The sequence below is a fragment of the Phalaenopsis equestris genome, unplaced genomic scaffold (genome assembly GCF_001263595.1).
Source record: "Phalaenopsis equestris unplaced genomic scaffold, ASM126359v1 Scaffold000971, whole genome shotgun sequence".
Lineage (NCBI taxonomy): Eukaryota > Viridiplantae > Streptophyta > Magnoliopsida > Asparagales > Orchidaceae > Phalaenopsis > Phalaenopsis equestris.
In genome coordinates, this window is record NW_018165410.1 from 38,343 (window position 1) to 62,956 (window position 24,614).

Genomic DNA, 24,614 nt, shown 5'->3' on the forward strand with positions numbered 1-24,614 from the left:
AAAAAAAAAAACTCTATTTTCCCCCTTTTAAGCGCTGACACATAAACACTTAGAATATTAAAAATCTTAGTATCAACGGTAATCATTAGGGCTATAATTCAATCTCCATCTCTATTAATTTTTACAACATCATCTTAAAAACTCTCATCTATAATTACACCTACACAATTTTTACTGCGACTCTTATCTGAATACCAAAGTTTATAAAACCCAAGTTATCAATCTCATTAGCCTTTTCTCTAACCTATTTAGAACACATAAGATGTTTATCTTTCTATGAATTATAATATCAGTTTCATGGGCTAACTTTTTTATCTGTATCCGTTCGCAATGTGGGAACATTTGCTTATTTAACACTACACTCGGGCGCCGGTGCAGCAACCCTTATACACTTTTCACTGTATTCAGATCATACAACACATCGTTTCCAGGGGATGTCCTAACACTTACACAATTATCAAAAAGATTTGTCATATTTTTTCGACAAGTTTTACGTTGGCCGTCGACTACCTAATGCAATCCTCCAATTTTCACAACTGGGCTTGAGACCAACAATGACAGTGTTAAAACCAATGAATGTCCTAAACACAGGCTAAAACATATGAATGTTCTATACACATCAAATGTTTATGTGCACCTTCATGGTCATATAAATCTAATTTTAGATCTTATAAATTTCAAATAAAAGAAGAAAAAGAGTTAAAAAGCGACTTCTTTTAGATGAACTTAGGTCAGATATATTTGACGAGGTTAATAATGAATAAATTTTATTTAGAACAAAAATTTAACAATTAGAAGTCTTTCTAAAAGAACATTTTTTTCATATCAAATCTCTCTTAGGTAATTCAAATGAATGGATCATTATTAGTTATATGATCCTAAAACAACAAGTTGAATCAAGATTATATTCTGAAACTATACTTAACTACCAACTCATTAATTTATGGATTAAACCAAATTCAACTTGAAAAAATTAAACACATTAAAAATATAATCTAATCTATATATAAGAAATTAGCGCACACAGAAAACACTTCTAATATACACGAGTTAGGTATGAGACTAATTCAAAATCAACAAATTTTAAATAGTAGTGTGGCCACAGCAGTCATTCTTGTCGAATGCTGCAGTTTAAAAATATTCTCTTCTCATCCAGAAAATCTTGGATCGATGAATCAAACAAAATACAATTCTCAAGAAAATATACAAGGAGCTATTCGAATTAATGAAATCATTTCAATTGGAAAACCTTCTCAAACTGAAAAAGAAACAAATATTTTGATTAATATTTTAACAGAACATCAATTCATGAACACTTCTATTAATTATTCTTCAGTTGATACTCCTACTCTTTCAAATACTCAATCAAATTATAATGAAGCTATTACCAGTCACAATACTAGTTCTTATGCACATTACCTACCACCAATTATTAAACGTATTCCTACTCTAAGACCTAATCAATCTAAATCAAATACTTGAACCCATTAGTGGACACGGTATCTATTTAAATATTAATTGTTGCAAAAATATTATTGAAACATTCGACAAATGGGTAAATAAATATAGTTAGCAATATAAAATTATAATTTAAAAGATGAAGATGACTATGGATTTTTAGAAAACGCATTTACTGGAATAGAAAAGAAATGATTTCTTGGTTTAAAAGACAATCAAAAATAAATTATTAGATAAATTTGTTTAGGTGAAACAACTGTCAGTACACCTAGCAAATGTTCTAGTATTTATGTTGATTTTCTAAAAAGCAAATTCCTAGGATATAAGATTAAATATGCTACTGAAGAAAAAAATAGAAATATCAATTAAAAATCGTCAAACAAAAGTAACTGTATTAAACATTAGCAATATTTGTTACTTAAATTAATATAATTGTGATTATCAAATATTCTTTTATGATATTTTAGTTGATGATCGATTTTTATATTTAGATATGTTTTCAACAAACTACCCGAACCATATAATATTCTATGAAGACAAAAATTTACAAAAATACATCAAAATGAAATCACTTTAGGTAGTCGGATACAATATGCTAAAAACAATTAACTAAAGCTTGTTCGCATCATGACTTACACAAATAAAATAAACAATATAAACAATATTTATATTGTGAAAAATCATATTTTAGTTGCTTAGCAAATGGGTTGTTCTTCTTCCCATGACACTTGTAATTGCTATGCAAAGAATAAAAAGAAAAAATTCTTTAAGAAAATACAAAAAATATATATTTTAATCCTAATAAAAGAACGTTTAGAAAAAATGATCAAAAGACCAACAATAATATAAATACTAAATAGGTCATAATTAGTAAATGTTGGATTTGTAAACAGGAAGGACAATATGCAAATATGTCCCCAAAAGACTTAAGTCATGTAAAATTTGTAGCACTTATAAATGAAAAAGAGCTAGAAGCAATTTTCAATTTTTCTGACATTAATAGAGAAGAACTTTATGAATTATCAGATACTGAAGAAAATTTAATAAATATAAGCTATTCAGATAATGAAATAAAAAAATATTTATACTCTGATTAATGGATGAAACATTTTGAAACAAATATAATTAATGACAACACTATTGAATTTTAAAGACATTACATTATCTAGAGAAGCCTATAATAAGATATGAAAACGAAAATTATCCCTTGGAAGTAAAGATTGTTTTGACATGCCTATTTTTCTTTGGAAAAAATATATACAATGTAGTATTCGTCAAGGAGAACATCACATTAATGTTTTAAATGCAGAAGAAAGTACACGAATACCTCTGTATAATCAACAAATAAAAATATAAGATTTAGAAAGGAATTAAAAATCCTTAAAAAAATATAAATATATATTTTTTGGAGGAATTCAGATCATAATTAAAGCATATTTTCGTAAAAGAATTGATAGCCCTATTACCATCTTGATTTATGATGATATAATTATACATTTCAAAAAGGAAGCTTTATTAGGCGTAATACAAGAAAATATATGTTATCAAACTTTAATGTTTAATTTATAGCCAAATTGTGCTGTAAATATTAATAATCGACACTTAAGTCGATCTTTTACATTACGACACAAGCTAGACAAAGTAAAATTACGTGAAGGAAGTGTAGTTTATGGTATCACTTATCAAACTGCTTATGCATATAGTAATCAACATAATACAATAGCGTTTAAACCACATACTGATCCAATTCATTTAGATCCCCTCTTCTCTTATATTGGTCACACTATTCAACCTGAAGAAGTTAGTAAGTTAGAAATTACTCCATCTAATCTTCTTCTTGATTTTAATGAAAATAGAACTTATGGTAGCCAAAGACATCCACGACTTAGCTTCACTGAAAATTCTAATTCTCTGGCTATACAACCTCAACGTTCTTTTGATATTAATCACTCTATCTTTCTAACTAGACCATCCACTAGCCGGAAAGATTACAAAAATAATTAATTATTAGTTTCTGGATATTATATCATTCCTGAAAAATAATGTTTAGATATAAGATCACATCGTTCGCATATAGATCAAAACTTAGTACCAACAAACTAACAGATATTAAAAGATACTCCATATATATATGTCAAGATTACCTTGGACAAAAGTATTCCTATACTCATGAAGCCAATTTACTCTTTGGTTTCTAAAATATTAATAATCAATGAATTGATTTCCAACATTTATTTTTAAGGGATGATAAAAATTCTAATTGAATTTTAGTAAGAATGGATTTTCTCCAACAACATATTATTACATTTACACATGATATCGTTCATATAGATAAACATACTCTACAATGTAATGTCCGACTTTCATAGCTATATCATGACAGAATTATATATTCCTACATATGAACTTATTCCTATACATGTTCTATGTGATACTGGTAGTGATATCACTATCTGTAAAAAATATATGCTTCCAGACCATATCTCTGTACATACTAAACCTCTACTACTTGAAACCTTTAATGGTCTCCGCACTATAAATGAATATTGATACGATCAATTAGTTATTCACTCCGCTCAAATTAAAATATCTAAATTATGGTGTCTATCTTACGATGACCTTGATTTAATTCTAGGAATTAATTTCTTTAAAACTTTCATGTCATTTATTCAATCTTCAAATGAAATCACCTTAGTTACCCCCACTCATCACCCACTCCTTGGTCCTTTAATCCGCACGCCCAAATTTCATGCTACCTCACCCGTTTTTCGTAGTCAGCGTGGTGATTCTACTTTGAATCAACTAATCAAAACTATTTTTCCTCATCCATTTACTCTTAACTCACATGCATATACGACGTTTTCTCCCGAACTTTCTAAACTTAAGGAACTTCGTGCTTTTGCATCCTCCTTATTTAACCCCTCATTTTCAGAAAATCACTTACAATTTTGGTCTGAAGACGAGTTTGTTGCAACTATTGAACCAATTAATCCTTCTCTTATTGTTAGGGTGTGCCCTATTAAATATACCTCTGAAGATAAAAAAGAATTTCGTACTAAAATTCAAGAATTACTAAACCTCAAATTAATCGAAGCAAGTACTAGCCACATGGTACCCCTATTTTTTTAGTAAGAAATCATGCTGAATAGATTTGAGGAAAAGCAAGGATGATAAATAAATATAAAAACTTAATGATAACACAAAATTTGATAGTTATTTCCTACCAGATAAAGAAGTTTCAATAAATCATATTAAAACTGTTAAATGGTTCTCTAAATTAGAGTGTAAATCTGACTTCTGACAAATTATGATGCACACAAATAGTAGAGAATTTATAACATTTAGTACACCTTAGGGTCACTACCAATGGAACGTTATGTCTTTTGAATTAAAAAATGTTCCACAAATATTTCAAAGGCATGTGGATACTATCTTTGTTGAATTATCCTACTTCTATCTTATCTATGTAGAAGATATTTTAATATTTAGCCAAATTATTACGCAACACTTAAAATATTTAGATTTATTTTCACAAAAAAACAAAAACATGGAATGACTCTAAGTACAAAGAAAGTCATTTTTGTGAACAATACTATTGAATTTTTAGGATTTATTATAGATAAAGGTGCAATCGAATAACAAGATTATATTTTAACAAAAATTGATTACTTTAAACATATTACTAATAAAAAAGATTTACAACAATTTTTAGGATGTATCAACTACGCTTACGTATTTATCAGAAATCTTGCAGTTACGAGCCACACTACAAAAGAAGTTACGTAAAAATATAATCTGGTCTTTGGATGAAAATGATCAAAAAATTTTACAACAGATTAAAGATCTATGTGAAAACCTACCAAACTTATATTTATCTATACCTGGTGATTATTTAATTATAGAAACTGACAGTTTCGAACTAGTATGGGGTGCAATTTTAAAAGCTCGACGTAATGCTATCGAACTCTTGTGCAGGTACAACTCAGGTACGTATACAACGACAGAACAAAATTATCATATTAATGAGAAAAAAATTATTAGCAATAAAAAAAATTATTAAAAAATTTGAAATATTTTTAAATGAAACATTTCTAATTATGACAAATAATAAAAAAACTATTTCATTTATTAAAAAAAATTGTAGATTCTTTACCTAATAAAAGTATAAGAAGATGAAAAAATTGATTTTCTGCATATAGCTTTGATATAAAATATATTGAGAGAAATTAATATGCTCTTACTAACACTTTAGCTTGTGAATTATCAAGAAATGAGTACAAGCACTGAAAATATGGAGATACATTATATAGCAGGCAATGCCGACGAAAAGTCTTTTTCGGGCTTGAACAATTATCTCGAAATGCTTGAATTACAAATATGAAAATTAGAATGTGAAATTGCTTACGTAATAACATTCTAAGAAAATTACTGAAAGTAAAGAATTATCTGAATGGAGAAATCCATGAAGAGAAATTACCCTCAATTAATGAATTGCAAAAATACGAGATTTTTCAAATTTCAAAATTACAAAAAAAAAAGGTATCTACTTCTTCAATTATTGAATTGCAAGACTTTACATATCTCAAAATTACAAAAGAAGTACACACTTCTTCAAATAAAATACTTTCTTATGCAAAAATATTGCAAAATGCATGAATTAACTCTGCAAAGAGTATTATAGAATTAGCCGATGAATTATAACAATTATTTCAACATGAGGAAAGAATTAATTCTCAAAATTATTTTCACACGGCCAGAAAATTCCAAGTCATTTATATATATGGAAATACAGATTATAAACTTATCTTTGAATTATATAATTGCGGCTTAGTACGCATGAAAATCTTCTAAGAGAATTACCAAAATCATTTATTGATGTCGTGGTAACATTCTACATGGTCGTCAAGCATTGGAATTTATATATGCAATTATATCAAGCTTATCCCAAAATACGAGAAGGAATTATCTCATTTATATTGTTTGGAATTAGCAGCGAATCAGATACTCCCACATATAGACCGACTGAAATATTATCCCAGAGACCTAAAGCAGATGATTTGTACCAAATATGGAATGAAACTAAAAAACTAGATCCAACAAATATTTGATTTTATCATTGCTCGGAGTAGTTATTCATATATAGTCATTGCAATTAGCCTACACGGAAGATAAATGAAGTTATGTACAAAAAAATGAATCTCCATTCTAAGCAAAAATACTGCGGCAGCAAGCAAAGAAGTAAATGAATTATTTTGCCAAAAATTACAAAACAAAAAAAATACATAAATGTATGTATTTCCAGAAACGGGATACTCTACAAAAAACACGAGACAAACTTAAAGTCAAAAAATAGTGGAATGTAAAGATAACAGTCGAAAAGCAAAATAATTATTAGAAAAGAAAGTTCCATACAAGCATTTACTCTCGACCAAGCTGTAAGACAAAATAATAATTAAAAAGGAATTTAACCGTACTGCAATAATTCTCCATCGACTCAACTATCGTCGACTTTATTCTCCACCATCTGAATTGTTGGCCACATAAGCAGAAGCTAACTATTAAAAATATCATTATCCATGATTACTACGGTGCCTTTCACAGCTTATATAATGCTCTCTTCTCTTAAATTGAGGGTAGAGCAAAAATTGTGAGTTCTCTTCTTCTTCCTTTTCTTTCTCCTCCCTTGCAAACAAAATATGTGTTAGCCATATAGGCTAATTAAAGTCTTCTCGCTCGGATGTCTGTAAGAATGTTATAAAGTATGTAAGGTTGTTATGGTTTATTCATATCGTTTGCTTATAATAATATTATATTATTTTGTTTCTACTTCTTCTAGCTACGCTTAGCGTAGGAAACGAATGAAATTTGTGTTTTTTGCATCTCTGAAGTAATTATATTGGGTTGTAGTCTATTGATGATCTGAGATTGATTATTTGTTGAGCCCTTATTTTCTCTAGAAAGTCACGGAGAAAAACATAATACGAACCGGAGATGTTTAGGTCAAACCCTAAAATAAGTAGAAACAATACAAATTAAGCAAGGATATATAAATGTTAGTTAAAGGGAGGTTTTAAGCTCAAATATCTTAGCATTCCCGAATAATCTCATGAGTATATACAAACTCTATAGACTTTTTCTGGACTGAATGAATTTCAAAACGTAGAGTTATAGCTCAGGCACGCTAAAAAACCAGGCTCAACTAGCATGACCCTTTCTATTCTCTATACTGCATCACTTGAAGGGTTGTTTAGCAACTTCTAGAATGTAAGTTATTAAGATTGAAATGGTTAACATAAAAATTATCATACAAAACTATTTGGTTGAAATAGTTTTATATGATTTAATTAAAAGTTACCAAATTTACTAAATCCTATAATTTTTTAATAGTTTTACCAAATAAATCCAATTAACTCATATAAAACTACTTGGAAACATTTGTCGGGATTTAAAAATTTGTTACATTGTTCAAATACAAAAAATATATTTAAACTTTGATTATTTATTACTACGATAGAAATTAATTATTAAATTAAATTAAATTCAATTTAAATTTTATTCCTAATGATGCTAATTAATAATTAAACTAATTAATTATTAATAAACACTTTATTAAACTAAATATTAATTAAGTAATAGTTTAACATTTAATAATTAATTAATTATTAATCATATTAATTAATAACTGCTTAGAATTTTATTAAGTAAATTAAAAATTAATATGTATTTTATTTTTATGAATTAACTATTAAATAATTATATATGACATTAACTCACAATAATTAATCTGACAATATTTTAATTAATTATTAATTATTAATCAATTAAATTTAAAACACAAACAAATCCATTCCTTCCCCTTCTCTGCTCGAAACCCTCACCTACATCACTCCCCATTCTCCGAATTTCGCCTAGAAAGACCCTTACCTCTATGCCCGAAACCCTCGCCTGCGTCCCTCCACTGACCAAACCCCTACAATACAGTAACGATAAGAGCTAGTTAAGAAGGCAATAACGGAATCACAGCGAAAGAAACCACCCAAACTCTCATCTTTCTCCTCCTTACGGTCCGATCCTACCCAAAACCATTGAGGAAGGTGAGCCTGTTCGCGCCTGTCTCTCTCTTCGCTTGTTCTCAGATTTACTAAATCCACAGAATAGCAGGATTTATTACATCCGGGATTTATGCTAAAAAATGGGTGAAATCCGGATTTAGTAAATCTGAGGATTTAACTTCTCGAAAATGCTTCACCATAAACCGCGAACTAAATCCATAAATGCAACCTGATAGTTCAAAATCCAAGCAACACTGAATTCAGCAAAAAAAAAAAAAAAGGTTTAGTTTAATTTCCAACAACTACAAGTTTATGTTCGATTCTCGAGGGACAGTGCAGAACAAACTGTATCTTAAGGTCTTCGATAGAATGAGGGTTTTACCTGTGAAATCCGAGCTTTGTAGCTTTCTCAAATGAAATTTTATCAGAGGAAGCGGACATCCAGGTAGACTCTCTGTAAACCCTAATCTCGAAATCGGATTCGGAGTGGATGACAGTGTATTGAGGGGATTCGATCCCGGTGACAACAGCGAGAAGATTGGCGAGGATGACGCAGGAGGCTGCGGCTGGAGACCCCATCATACTCATTCTCCTTTTCAGCGCTGCTTTCGATGAGAATAAAAAGGAGTAAATGTTCAAGGCTACGTGGCTCTTATCTCGCAAATAATAAATAAAATGGAAAATTTAAGTAAAGATAGCATCTAATTCTTATATATTTATTTATCTCACATTAAAATTTTCATTTTTTTTGTAAATTTAACATCAAATTCATACTTTTCAACTGTATGGAACAATAAAATCTATAATTTTCATGTTTAGGTTAAGATATTGTGTTCCTAAAAATATAATTTTTGGTATGAGATACCAAAATGTATAAGGATGGGATGCTACATTTATAAATTTTCGTAAGAATTATTGTATGCCTCCATATATGCTACAACAACTGTTTTATTTGGAAAATTTTTAAAGATCGGAATGAAAGTGGTGGTTTCAACAATTTGGCTGAACATCATGCCAAGCAATGTTATTAAAATGAGAAAAATAAAATAACAATTAAAAGATTGTAACAATTAATTGGGTATGGTGAGGACAATGCCTAACAATCTTATTAAGATGAAAAAAATTAATAATAGAAGTTTGTAACAGCTTTCACGAAAAAAAATTTAATACATCTAACAAACAAATTAAGTGTTTTATCCAGATTTATCCTGTGAGGCTTGCCCAAGTATTGGAGCGGTAGATACTTTTAGGTAGAGGTAGAGAGAATAGAGAGAGAGAGGAAGGGGAGAGTGCACACATAGACTTGCCTGGAATATTCCTAGTTTCTATGTTTCATTTTATATTTTATAACCATGAGTTTTAAGAGAGAAGAGGAAAGAGATCTCCCTACAGAATAGGTCTAGTGAAAAGAACATCAAGAAGTCAAAGCCTAGAGAGGCAAAAACCCCTAATACAAGCCATGGTCCCTTAGCTTATGGTACAAAGTGTAAAATTACATGCTCTCACCTAGTTTAATAAAGGTGTTATAGGATATTATTGTATTTTATTGTGTAGTTCCATATTTGTAACCGCTTTTGCAATTTTATGTATAGACTCGATTGGTCCTCAAACTTGGAAGTCGGCTGGCTATTTTGTCTGGACACCATTAGGCCTTAGCTCTGGGAAGTCGGTCGACTTTGAGTGTGGTACCTGTTCGGTCTTAGGACAATCGGTCAACTTGCTTGTTCCTCAGTGATCTTTGGAGATTTTTGGAACAGCTGTTGAGAGAGCCTCACATTGATACTTAAAAGGGGTAACAAACCTTTGTTCACTCAATGGTGTGAATGTTTGTTTTTAGTTGGCATAGATGGCCCTTTGATCATCAAACTAGCCTTCCGTCGATCAGCAATCCTTTGGTCGGTCGCTAGCACTTTGGTTGGTCGGTCAATGGTCGGCTAGTGGTCTTCAGCCGATCGAATTCATGATGCATTGTGACTTTTTCGTCTGTGATTTGGACTATCAATTATCTCAAGATTTGTACATATCATTTTTTGTTTTACATATTAAGTTCCTCAATTTTCTTACTCTTTGATAGTCATAGCTGAGATAAGGACAAGGAAATCTTTAGTGAAATGAATCGAATCTTAATAGTAATACTCTAAAAAAATGATTAAACTTCCTAGATTTTCATGCCATGAACCTTATAAATTGTGCATAGTAGACAATTCTCAATATCTCGAGTTTATTTATCCTTGCATTCGCTCAAATTCTATGATGCCCTTATGGGAAAGGATCTAATTCAGTGCTTAAACCTATCGATTTGGCGAAGATGCTAGCTACTTTTCGAGTAAAGAAACAACAACAGTTGAAATGCATGAAAAGGAATAAGATAGTTGCAAAGAAGCCAAAGCCATTCTAGTGAGTGGAGGTGGAGAAGTCTTAAGATTCAATCAAGGTGGTTACAGAGAAAGGCCAACCCAGTAGAGTGATAGAAACCTTGAGGGAGAGGTAGTAAGAGAAAGAGAGGGAGGAAAAGGGGAAAAGCACGCACAAACTTGCTCCATAGGGATGAACTGGATATATTATAATTGGGGATTTACAATAGTAAAGTTGTGAGAAATCTCCCTACTAAGTGGGTCAAGTGAGAAAGCCTAAAGGGGCTGAAGCCTATAAAGGAAAAAGCCCTTAATACATGTTGTGGTTCCTCTATTTATAAAAGATAGAGGGATAAAGTGGAAAAATTACATCCTTTCCTCTACTTTAAGAGGGGTGTTAGAGGGTATTATTGACTGTTATTGTATCTTTTGATATTATTAATTGTTTTGGCACCTTTTCATGTGGTCGTCTACGATCTTTGCTCTGAGAACTCGATCGACTATTTTTTCTAGGCACAGGTTGGTCTTTGTTCTAGAAAGTTAGTCAGCTTTAAGTGTAGTAGCAAGTTGAGCTTAAGGTGGTCGATCAACTTGCCTGTTCCTTGGCGATCTTTAAGATTTTTGGGGGAGTTATTGAAAAAGCCTCACATTGATAATTGTGAGATTGTTGGGGATACCAGACCTTTGTTCGATCGTTGGTATGAATGTATGTTTCTAATCAGCCAAGGTGGCCCTTTGGTCACCAGACTGACCTTCAGTTGATAGACAATCCTTCACTCTATGACCAGCCCTTTGGTCGGTTGTCCATCGGTCAACTGGTGTTCTTCAGTCGTTCGAATTCATGATGCCTTGTAACTTTTTAATCAGTGATCTAGATAGTTAGATTGTCTTGAGATTCTTACAGACTATTTTTGGTTTACATATTAAGTTCTCAAATTTTCATAATTCTTAATAATGAAAATTGCAATAAGGACGAGGAAATTTTTAATGCAATAAATCAAATCGTAATATTTATAATTTAATGTAATGATTAGACTCCCTAGATTTTCTTGCCAATGAACCTTATATTTAATATGTAGTGGATAGTTTCCAATATTTTAAGTATGTTTCTCCCGCACCTGCTTGGCTTTTATGTTGTCCTTATGAAGAAAGGATATGATTTGATGCTTAAACTTGTTGATGGAGCAAACTTATCAGCTGCCTTTAGGGTAAAGAAATAGTGTCAGCTTGAAGGCAAGCCAAGGAAAAAGAAGGTTGCTAACAGTCCAAAGCAATCCAAGTGAGTGGAGGCGGAGGAGTCATCAAATTCAATCCAGAAGGCTTTAGAGAATGATCAACCTAGCATTGGGAAGGAGTTGGGTAGTTTGGTATCTGGCTTATCAACAAAAGCTCCTACTAAGGTTTTTAGTCGGTCTGAGATTGTGATCATCCTCAACCAACTAGTATATCAGGAATTGGTATGGGTGATCAACCGATTAGAGAGAAAATACAGCTTATGAATTTTCATCGTTAGATGTAGGTGGAGTTACTTGGTTTGAGGTGGATCGAATCCTGAGTATGTATTTTTATTTCTCTTTTACATAGATTTTTTTCTTTCTTTTCTTTTTTTTTTTTTGTTTCTTGTAGAGGAGGACATTTGGATTAAGGGCTTGCCCCTCGTTGGTAACAGCCAATATCCAACTGTTGTGGCAGCTACTATGCTCTAAGCATAGGCTAGCAATGAGGAGAATGTGGTAAACTGCTCAGCCGATTCTATGGAGATCTAGGAAAAAGTTACTGAGGGATGGCGGATGTCCCCGAGAACCTTGACCTATCACCTAAATGAGATGGAACTTGCTTGTGCTTAATAAGAAGAGGATCTCCACACAGTGTTAGGGGATATGCATGGGGAGAAAACCCATCTTCACCAACAAGTTTCTAAAATCTGAGAAGATGCATTCATGTAGAGGGCACATTTTGCGGTCTATCGAGCGAATCATTACAAGCTCGGTGGGTTAAATATTGTATAAGAGATTAGTTAGGAAAAATCACGGCCTACGACTAATTTGTAAAGTATCTATTGTTGGATTAAGAATTGGGTGTATTTACATAATTATAGAAATAAAAATATTTTATTTTGTTTTTATTTCAAATTTTTATGTTGATTTGATGTTTTCTCTAAAAATCCTTATGCAACATTTCACCCTATGTTGGGTCCCTATAATTAAGGTTAAGGTGTTTATTTACTCGTTTGCAGTACATTTTTTGAGCTTCTATCACTCAATTTTTCCTTTTTCCATCAACTTTTACTATAGTTCAATCTCTCTTCCCATCAACTTTTACTATAGTTCAATCTCTCTTCCCATCTTTTAATGGATCTAAATTTAACCCCTCAAACATTTAGTCTAGTAGCTACGACTAAGTGATTGGTTTTCTCTCCATCAGAGGTAGCTTCTATTGAGAAGGCCTTTGTGTTTGATCTAACTATTAGGTTTAGGGTCGCTCGCCTAAATGAGATGGCAACCAATAAGTTTGGAGATGATCTGGTGGTCCATAGAGACAAACCAAGATACAGATTGTGGTTGCTCTTATGTCAGGACCTTAGGGCAATTTTCAATCGGCTTGGGAACTTTTTGGAGCAAATAAAGCCAAACTGCATAATTAGGATAAGGACTCATGTACTTTTCTACCATCGAAGAGGTATCATGTGATTGAGTAAAATTTTCAACTAAATATTCTCTTTTAGGGTAGGGGTAGATGGATATGTATAGTTCAGGACAATTAATTGGTTTAAATTCTTGGTCTTAGAGAATAAGGTGATGGACTAGAAGTACAAGCTCTTCATCGCTTCATCTTACAAGAGTTAGGGCATATTATAGTGCTAACCAAGGATGCCTTTAAGTGGAAGAGGGAGACATATTACTTCTGGGTCGAGGGTGATAAGATTAATGAGCATCTCCTTTTTACTTCTCTAATACACCAATTTGGTGACTGTAAATAGGATCTTGTTTCCTGGAATTTTTGTATTGGACACACAAATGGAGGTGGGCATTTTGTTGCCTCATGCACAAAATGTTGGTATACCTCTCCATGTTTTAAGCCTAAGACCTAAGCAAGATCACTAGGAAAGATTCAATTTATCATCAAAAGTGTTAGGTCCATTTTGTCCATGTTTTCATTTGCATTTTCAAGTGCATTTGTCATATTATTCATATCATGGAATGTATACTTTTAAAATCATATAAAAAATATGTGTCATTATTGTGCATGCAGATTTTATATTTAAAATATGCAATGGAATACATAAAATCATATATAATTTTGATGTGTGCAATTTAAATATGCATGAAAATATGTTTGGTTTGATGCCTATAATTTGAGATTTATCGTATGTGAAAATACCTTTTGTTAGATGCTTATATTTTCATATGCATGAAGCATATTTGACTTGATGCATATGTTTTCATGGCGTGTGTGGCATCTCATTATGCTCTTGCACTTGCACTTTTAGTGTCTCTTCATGTTCATATGCTCCCATATATACATGACTAGATTGTTACATATTCATTTAAGGGGACGGCCGACATATAAGGCCTACCTAGGGTGTAACTCTTGTTAGTAAGGGTTATACCATCCCTTTTCTATGACACCACCTAAAAGTGTTGTAGTTATGTCATATTGTGTCACCTAGCATGTGTCATGCCACCTAGCTCCTGAACCTACCTAGTGCACAATGTTTGTTCACATAAGTGTATGATTCTTTCCTAGCAAGAGTCATACCACCAAATGCACCCATAACATCACCTAGGATTGTCATGGACATATTTATATTCATATGCTATATCATGTATTTCTTATTTCTGTCATTTGTTTAAGCTGAATTGGTTAATTTTTAGACGAGGTGTTATTCCCTTTGGGGTGTTCTATAGCTGATGCAATCAAACTTAGCATTATTTGTGCAAGTTATCTCATATGGTGTAGCATATGCTTGCCATTTGCATCTGTATCTGAGTTGCCTCTTGGGAGAGGTGTAATCTCACCTAGGTGTTCAGTACTCACTGCATTCATTTTTTGTGTCTTATGCATGCTTCATCTTTCACACCTGCATTCCCACTTTCACACATTTCCATCATTGAGCATATGTCATTGTATGCTTATGATGAATGTGTGGTACATTAAGACACTTAACCATCTAGTGGTAGCCCATCTCCTTTATCCCCAACACAAATCATATTCACTTAACATATGATCCTACTCGGGTATCTCTGATTATACAGATACAATCATTTCACATAGTGGGATTGTATCTCGATATAATGCATGCTTTTATTCATGTGCGGTCATTTACCATGTATGACCACGCCGAATGTGCGATTCACATCTGTTCACACATGTAGTTAGATGTGAGTGTCCACCTCATATGACACCCTTGTCTAATTCACTTTCTGGTATCCAATGTGGTTGATCATACCTCGATAAAGCAGTTGCACATATCCAACCTTTAAGAAACCTTTACAATCTCTTACACCTTGAAAGAATGATCACGGTATGCTAAGTCACATTGCTTTTTGAATGTGCATAACCTAGCCTATCTTGATGACAAAATAACCTCATTATTGTTGCTCGTAATGCATTAGTGAGTTCATGAGGATATCTTAATGAGTAATGTAATTATATCATCGTATCATGATCACCACTCATATGTTTTTACTAAGGTTACAAAGATCAAACATGTGCCTGTCAACTACTTTTGTTGTTGCACTGACGTCGGTCTTGCGTTTGTTGTTGTCGTCGTTGTTGTTCGTGTTGAGAAGTTGCCAAATTGTTTATCATTATGTTGGTTGTCCTCCCTAATTCTTCCAACTCATGTCATGTTGATGGGCATAAGAGAGGAGAATTTAGGGTAACTAAGGCAAATATTAATGAAAACAAATAAATACGTGAGAAGCTTTCATAAGGAAATCATTGTTATCAATGGATCCTTACTAAAGCAAATTACTAGAGATTTCAAATTAATATATCTATTTTGAGGTTCACATCTTCCTATAGGAATAAGTCTCTGTAGCTATTTACATCTTAAATAATGCATGATTACTTAAGAAAACTTTCGATTAAGGTTTAAATTTGTTCTCAGAAAGTTCAAAAATGATGTCAAGGAAAGGAATGTCATAGTCCTATCCAAAGGGTAGTGGATACTGAACTATTCTAGATTTTTGTTTTGTTGACATTCATCCTTTTAACCCATATTTTGAGTGGCTAGAATGATCGTCCTGTAAAACAGAGTTAACACACTCTATAACATGCAAGAAAATCTTGGATGATGTTCATCTCTTCTTTGGTAACCCTGTAAAACAAAGTTAACAGAAAAACCATTTTTTGTTTTGTTTAATTTTTTTGTTGATTTTTAAATTTTTAGACAACCGGGTCAAGGTGTTTATTGCTCTGTCATCCCAACGTCATCGAAGTACCCTAATCTACTTAGCCTGAGAGGTGGTCAACTGACATGCCTTAAATTTACCAATTTTATATATACATTTCATGCTTATTTTTGATGATATTTGCTTTAATGAAAGGTATTTTGCATGTTTTTGGTTTCAGGTGCAAGAAATGGAGTTATATGAGAAGAATTGAAAATGGATGTAAAATGGAGTTATGAAGTTGTGGCGCCTAAGCGCCAGAGTCCAAACGTTATTGACACCTAGGCACCAGAAACAGTTACCCCTTTTATTCAATGAATTTGGCTAAAATTTGAAGAGGTGTTTGAAGCAACCCTTGATGATTTTCAGAGCTTTACATATAATAATGAAGTCCAATTGAAAAAAAAAGGAGTCAAATGGGGTGTTGGTGTGTGTGTGACTATGCAAGAGTGATTTTAGAGTAGGGTAGACCCCCATTAGAGATGGCAGCTGCCATAAGAATGTTGTGAGTCTTGTAAGAGTCTATTGAAGTCAAGAAAGTCAGGGAACTTCAAAGGATTTCTTGGGGATGAAGTTGAGATAAGTATTTGTATTTTTTTTTAATTTTTGCACTGTGAACTTGAGTTTTAATTTAGATAGTGTTTTGTTTTGTTATCCTCATGAATTATGAGTAGTTTTTTTTTTCTCCTTGAAATAAGAAGTAGTCATGTGGATGGTTTGATTTGCTTAGAACTTCTTTTATTCCAAAATTGTGATGGTATTTTCACCAGTTATTCATTTACTTTGCAAACTGGCCACTTGTATGTTAAAATCTTTTATGAAACATAATGACCCAGAAGGGCTATGATTTCACCCAACTAGTGAGTACCACACTAACTTTACGTAGATGGTGAACATAATCTAAGGAGAGTGCAAATAGAAATGGAGATAAATTTTGATGGGCATAGAATTTGTGTTAATAGGGTGACAGGCTAGATCATTTACCAGGGCATAATGGGTAATCTAGAAGTGAGAGACTAAAATCTACTCAACACTACCATACAATAGGGAACTTGCTTTAATTTAGCTAATGTTTTTTATGCACGCGAGAGAGATTAATGAATATGTATGTTCCTATTTATCACAATACATCATTTAACCTTTTAAACCTTTTGATTCCAACACGGATTATGAACTCATTGCAAGGGGAAAGATTCTTTTCATAATTAGAACTCTCTTTTACATGTAAAATAGTTTAGAGTTTCTGCATTTACATTTAGTTTTAAACGAAACTTGTAAGAATTTAGTAGCTTTACTTTACATTTGAATTTGATATTATATTTTCTAGATTAATTTTTGCAGTCTTAAGTAAAAGTTTCACTAAAATTCTATACAAAAAATTATAGCTTTCTTGTGGGATTGATAATGGGACTTTATAGAAAACTCTATATTACTTGAAACGATGTGTATACTTACGTAGTACTCCTAGTGTGAATACTATTATTCTATCCTTTATAACATTTCATTTATTCACACTATCTGCTAAATATAAATTAGGTCAAGTTTTTGGCATCTTTTGGAATAAAAAAATCATCGTAATTGCGGGTGAGGTTAAGTTTTTGGCAGCGTTGTTGGGAAAGCGATGAAATTTTTCTTAGAATTGAAAATTTATTTAGCGGTGGAATTATTTTAGAAAATTGTAGTGTTGTTAAAAATATTTAAAAAGTATTTTGAAAACCCAAAAAAGCATAAAAAAAAACCACAAAAATTATAAAAAAATAATTTTTTATTTTAAGTGTTTTATTTTATTTTTTGAACTTTCGCATTTTGCATGCATAGCTCAGGATTTGAAGGTTTAATACCTTACGATATTAAGTTAGAGCAAATGATTTTAAAAAATGAGAAAACAAAAAGAACTTCAAAATTTAAAAGAAATGGCTAACACATCACATAATAATATTGATATTCAAATTGTTGAAAATAAACATCATCGTGTATAAAGACCTTTAAGAGACTATTCAAACCCTACAAAAGATGAAATTTGATTAAGTATACAAACCTCTGCTGTAGCAATAGGCTTAGAGGGACACTTCTTAATAAAACTGAAATAAATCCAAAAGACAAAAACAAAGAATAGGAGCAAGATAAAGTTGTCCAACTCATGAGTGGAAAGGAATTAAACGTTGGAATTCATAAAGAGATTGAAGTTGAGAGAGAAATTATAGAAACTAAAAAACTTGAAGAAACTATTTCTAAGAATTTGGAAAAGCACGTCTCTCCAACTAAGATTAATTTAGAAAGACCACCACCTACTTTTCCTCAGAGACTTAGACAATAAAAACTGGTTCAACAATTTTTAAAGTTTTTTGAGATATTTAAGAAACTTACAATCAACATTCCTTTTGTTGAAGCTTTGGAACAAATGACAAGTTATGCTAAATTTATGAAAGATATTTTAAACAAAAAGAGGAAGTTTGAATATTATAAAAATGTAGCGCTAAGCGAAGAATGTAATGCAATAATTCAAAAAAAGCTTTCTTAAGAACTCAAGGATCCTGGTAGCTTCACTATAGCTTGTGCAATTGGAGAAAAATTTTGTGGAAAAGCTTTATGTAATTTAGGAGCTAGCATTAACCTCATGACATTATCTATATTCAGAAGACTAGGTTTAGGAGAGATTTCTCCCACTACTGTAACCCTTCAGTTAGCTGATCGATCTATACTTATCCTAAAGAGGTTAAGAGGTTATCGAGGACGAGGACGTATTAGTGAAAGTGGATAAATTTATCTTCCCTGTAGATTTCATTGTGTTACATATATATAAAGGTAAATTCTTATCATTCTAGGGAAACCTGTTCTTACCATTGGGCGAGCAATTATAGATGTGCAGAATGGGAGTCAACCAAGAGAGTTAATGACCAGAAAATTACATTTAATGTGCTTAAATCTATGAAGTATCTAGCTAAATGAAAAGATGATTAATGTTATACAATGGATATTATTGACTATTAATTGTTAATCATTTCCAAGAAAGATGTTAAGTTACAAATACTGAGTATTCAAATTATGTTCAGGAAAATTTTGTGATTTTGGACACTATTGAAAATAGTAAACCTCTGATGCCTTCAATTGAACAACCTCCTGAACTTGAGATGAAGGTTCTCGCAATGCAATTAAAGTACACATTTTTAGGAAACTCATCAACACCACTTGCTATAATATCTTCAGATTTAACTGAAGCTCTAGAAGAAAAATTAATGGAGACTTTAAAAAATTATAAGAAAGTTTTTTGATGGACATTAGCTGATATTAAAAGAATCAGTCCTTCAATGTTTATGCACAAAATATTAATGGAAGATGACCATAAGCCTAGATCCTCAAAGGAGATTGAATCATATCATGAAAGTTGTTGTAAAGAAAGAAATTTTAAAGTAGTTGGATGCTGGAATTATTTATCCTATTTCAGATAGTTCTTAGGTTAGTCTTATTCACTGTGTTTCTAAGAAAGGGGGAGTGAGAGTTTTAATCATCAAATTGGTTAAGAATCTAGCCTGTCATCCTAGAAACACAAATTTTATGCCCATAAAAACTTATCTCCCTATCTATTTGCACTCACCTTAGACTTTGGTTCACCTCCATCCTAAGGTTAGTGTGGTATTAACAAGTTGTGTGAAATCATAGCCCTCCCAGATCATTATGTTTTGCAATGGATTTTAATATTACAAATAACCAGTTTGTAAAGTAAATTAAGAATAGGTGAAAGTGGCATCACATTAATAAAATAAGAGAATTTTGAAGCAATTCTAAATTCTTAAACAAGCATCCATTTCATTACAAAGGAAAAGTAAAATGATGATAATGACATAAGCAATAAAAGAATTGATAAAATTATACAATAAATTATGTGCCAACAAGGAACATATGTCTGCCTACCCTCTTTCGATTGTATATGTATGCTTAGTATTCTATTAGTTTTGCAAAACTAGCTGTCACCTAGAAGCTTCTAATAGAAACAAATCATGAATTATATTTCTTTAAAAGTTGCATTGCCGCCTAAATTAGTTCACCATAGCCAACTGGACAATGCAAGTGCACTCAAGTTGCAAGATCACCACTCTCCCAAGTTTTAGTTTCACTTACAATAGATTTTAACATAACATAATTCCACTTAAGTTATGTAAATGTAACAAAGGAGATATTACTCATCACATAGAAATAAAAATTATTCTATCTTAAAACAAGTTTTCCTACTCTTGCCTATACTTCATATCAACTGAAAAGAGTAAAGAAAACTACTCATGAAGCATGGATGAAAAAATAGAAAAAATCATTAAATCAAAACAAATCCACTAGAAATTGTTTACAAAAATTATAAAATAATGAAGAACACAATAATTAGCATTTTTACTATAAAAAAATATGAAAATCCCTCTAAACGTTGATCTATGCAATGCTCAACCCTAACTGGCCCCATTCGCCTCTCGAAACTTCTGGCCTTCTGCAGTTCGACTGCCTCTCTCGTTTCTCTGATCTCTCAAAACCCTTTCCATCGCGGCAGTTTTGGGTTTATCGTCTGTGTTCTTCTGCTAATATCTACTTCTATTCTCCTCAGATAGTTGGTGTTGGCTTGATTGCTCGGTATTCTTGTTTGGTTGCTCGATAATCTTGCTTGGTTCATTGGTTACTTGTTTGGCTATCTAGGTGTTACCTCTGAGTATCTTTTCTCTACTATTTCATATGTATCTTCGGGTTCACCTCTTATCTTAAATTTTCTTAAATTTCTTTTAGATTTATCTAGATTTCTTGAGTGAAAACTAGCTTTGTAGGGTTTCGACAGTAAAATCTTGCATGTTGCATTTATATCTGTATTTTTTACGAATTAGATATGATAAAAGAGTTTTGTTATGAAATTTAGTTCGGCTATTGTGCATTTGTGCATCGATTCGTACAGGTTTATGTGCTGTGGTTCAGCTATTACCTTTCAATCATAATTTTTTCTATTCTTATGGATGACTTTGTGAAGACTGAAGACTGAAGAACACAATGCTTCTTTCATTTAGTTTTTCAAAACAATAACATTTCTTTTTCTAAACTATTTTTGAACTTCAGTTTCACTTTTTGGACATAATACAACTAACTAGGTGGGTAATAACATATCGAGCTTAAAGGAAGATTTACAAACTAACTATGTGGGTAATAACATAATATTGATCTAGAAAGACCTTTGTGAAGAACACAATGCTTCAGTCATCATGCTCTGTAGAAGCGGTGTTTGTCGTTTTTCTAATGCATACCTGCAAAAAAATGTGTCATGTAATCAAGGAATACTATAAAGATTTGTAAATACAACTAGGATTTCTATTTAGAATACTTCATTGATTTTCTTAGATGCCTCTGAACTCTATATCATCACAAAGTTTTTTTAGTATTCCCACAAGTAATTAATTTCAGATTTTCTATTTTTCTATTTTGGGAGATTTAATTGATGTATATATTTTTTACTTAGGATAGTTTCGATGACAACACTTGATATGCAAAAAAGTTCAATCATTGAAAACCGGGTGACAAGATAAGGAAGAAAGACGAGGGTTACCTTCCTCAATGATTTTCTGGTTGGGTAATTGTGGAAAGAGTAAAATGCGAGCTTAAAAGGTTATTCTATATCAATATTATGGTATTACTCACCTAGTTAGATATGCAACACCTAGTTAGTGGTTTAGGGCATGCACCTTTGGGAAGTGCATGTAAATGGATGTATTATTCTCATTTTGCCAAATCGTAATACTTGGGTTTATGCATGCTATAAAAGTAACATACTGCTCATAGAGCTACACTTAAAGCTTTAAGTTGGCTTAACTTGTTTACGAACAAAAAAGAGTGCAAGCACATCAAGCTGTGTCTGAGAACTCATCCTAAACTCATCTCTCCTTTACTTTCTCCTACTCAGATGTTGTTCTTAAAGGATGGTTACCTTGGACATCTCTCTATTTGCATGCTAGATATGATTCATATCTATATTAAAATGACATGTACATGACTGATGTGGATCATCAAATGCTATGTAGTATAAATCATGTGGAGAAGAAGTTTTTCTTATCTAAAATGCTTAATAAGACTGTTTCATCAACTATTTATCTCTCTCTCTCTCTCTCACCCTCCCTCCCTCCCTCTCCTCTCTTTCTTATACTTACTCTTAATTTTGGAAGGCAACACAAGTTTGCAACTATTTTAAGATAAGAATATGAAATGATGCCTTAGATGATTATTCTTACTCTTAATTTTGGAAGTCAACACAAGTTTGCAACCATTTTAAGATAAGAATATAAAAAGTTGCATAATACTAGGATAGTTATGCTAATCAAGAGTTATTCATTTCAACAAATCTGGAAGGCGATCCTGCACAACATCTTGTAGAAGAAGTTCTCTTCCGTGCAACCAAAAATGCTGGTAAGATTATAATTGCTTCATATACAGAAGCAAAATTCTCATTTTTCTTTACAGAGTTTAATTTTAATTTTGATTTCTAATTACATCAAAAGAAACAAAAATATGTTTTTGAATGCATTTTTAGTGCTCTGAACATCAGCTTCTGAGTAAATCAATTTAAGGATAGCTTTTTTTTCACAAATTCTAGTTTCCTGAGTAAATCATTTTTGGTGCTCTGAGAATTATGATTGTAGTGATGATCAGATGAAGGGTTTGCAGAGTCTAGTTTCCTTGCAGCTTACAAAGGATCACAACACCAGTGTTGAGGAGGTATAAAAGTTTAATTTTTCTATTAAGATTTCATTCGGTGAAATAATCTGAAGTAATCTTAATGTTTTTTCTGTCATTCAGGAAGTTAAGAGAATAAGAAATGAGCATCCTGAGGGCTCTTCTGCCATTGTCAATAGTCAAGTCAAGGGATCATTGAAGGTGACGAGAGCTTTTGGGGCTGGCTATTTGAAGCAGGTATATGCAATGCTATTGAATTTATTTTAGTTAATTCAGCTTCTTAGCTCTCACAAATTCAATTCTTAAAAAGAAATGTTCTTAAAAAAAAATGTTGTATTTATCTAATGATTCTGTAATGTTATTAGAGTGAAAACAAATATGATTTTGATTTTAGTAATTGTTGAGATACTTGAAATCTTCATAACATTATTAACTGCATTTTTTTTACTGATATTTTTTTTTCAAAAATCATTCCTTTCATACTAATCTCTTAGTTTTTTTTTCTTTTTGTTTTCCAACCCAAATGGAATAATGCAATTCTGGAGATGTTCAGAATTGATTACATTGGAACCTCACATACATCACATGCAACCCTTTTCTATCTCACCATAGACTTAGCTCAAAAGATAACTTCCTAATACTTTCTTCTGATGGACTTTATCATTACTTCACAAATGAAGAAGCCGTTGCCGAGGTCGAGTTATTCATTTCGACGAATCCGGAAGGCGATCCTGCACAACATCTTGTAGAAGAAGTTCTCTTCCGTGCAGCCAAAAATGCTAGTAAGATTATAATTGCTTCATATATATAAGCAAATTCTTATTTTGCTTTACAGAGTTTAATTTTAATGTTGGTTTCTAATTACAAAAATCTGTTTTTGAATGCATTTTTTGAGCTCTGAACATTAGTTTCTGAGTAAATCAATTTAAGGATAGCTTTTTTTTTTTCGCAAATTCATATATTAATAATACGTGGTGTTAGAAGATTTCTCTGATGTAAGAAAGAAAAAATATAAGCTTTTGAGCTTTTATGTATTTCTGGTTGTAGGTATGGATTTTTATGAGTTGCTGGAGATATCGCTTGGTGTTAGAAGATATCACGACGATGTCTCGATCGTCATCATCTCCTTCGAGGAAAAAATATGGAGATCTTGTCATGTAAATAGATGAAATATAGAGGATATAGAGTTTACATTTTTACCAAAAAATAATTATTGTTTTTGATTTTTTTCCTTTTAAGTTGTTATTGAGAATTGAGATGCATAACTGATTTTTAAGTTTTAAGAAAATGAAGGAAAATTTAATGTTATAATAATTGGTTCTATTATTCAGTTAAAATACCAAATTAAAAATCAATGGTTTTATTATTCAGTTAATAAATCTCTGAATTTTTGTATGAAATTTGTTCTTGAAAATTTTTAGACAAAATTATTATTTTTTTAAGAAAATAATATTTATTAAAATAATTTTATATTCTAACGAGCCAATTTCGAGCCGAACGCGAACATGAAAATGTTATTCTAGTCAAACACGAACACACTATTCACGAGCCATTTCGAACACGAGCCAGATTCGAACTAGCCGAACACGAGCCGAGCCTGAGTGCTCAGGCTCCGCTTGTTTACAGCCCTAATTATCCACATGTTGCTCATTAAGTTGGTT

At 31.7% G+C, this 24,614-nt stretch overlaps 1 protein-coding gene and 1 pseudogene across 1 annotated transcript in view; one reads left to right on the top strand and one right to left on the bottom strand.

Annotated features, from left to right (window-relative positions):
• Positions 1 to 9,148, bottom strand: part of LOC110032554 (heme-binding protein 2-like) — a 31,838-nt gene extending 22,690 nt beyond the window's left edge. The window contains exon 1 of the mRNA XM_020736215.1: positions 8,893 to 9,148. Within this exon, the coding sequence (XP_020591874.1) occupies positions 8,893 to 9,098 (206 nt within the window). The 5' untranslated portion in view covers positions 9,099 to 9,148. The remainder of the gene's footprint in view (positions 1 to 8,892) is intronic.
• An 11,541-nt stretch (positions 9,149 to 20,689) lies between these two features.
• Positions 20,690 to 24,122, top strand: LOC110032552 (annotated as a pseudogene).
• Positions 24,123 to 24,614: the final 492 nt, after the last annotated feature.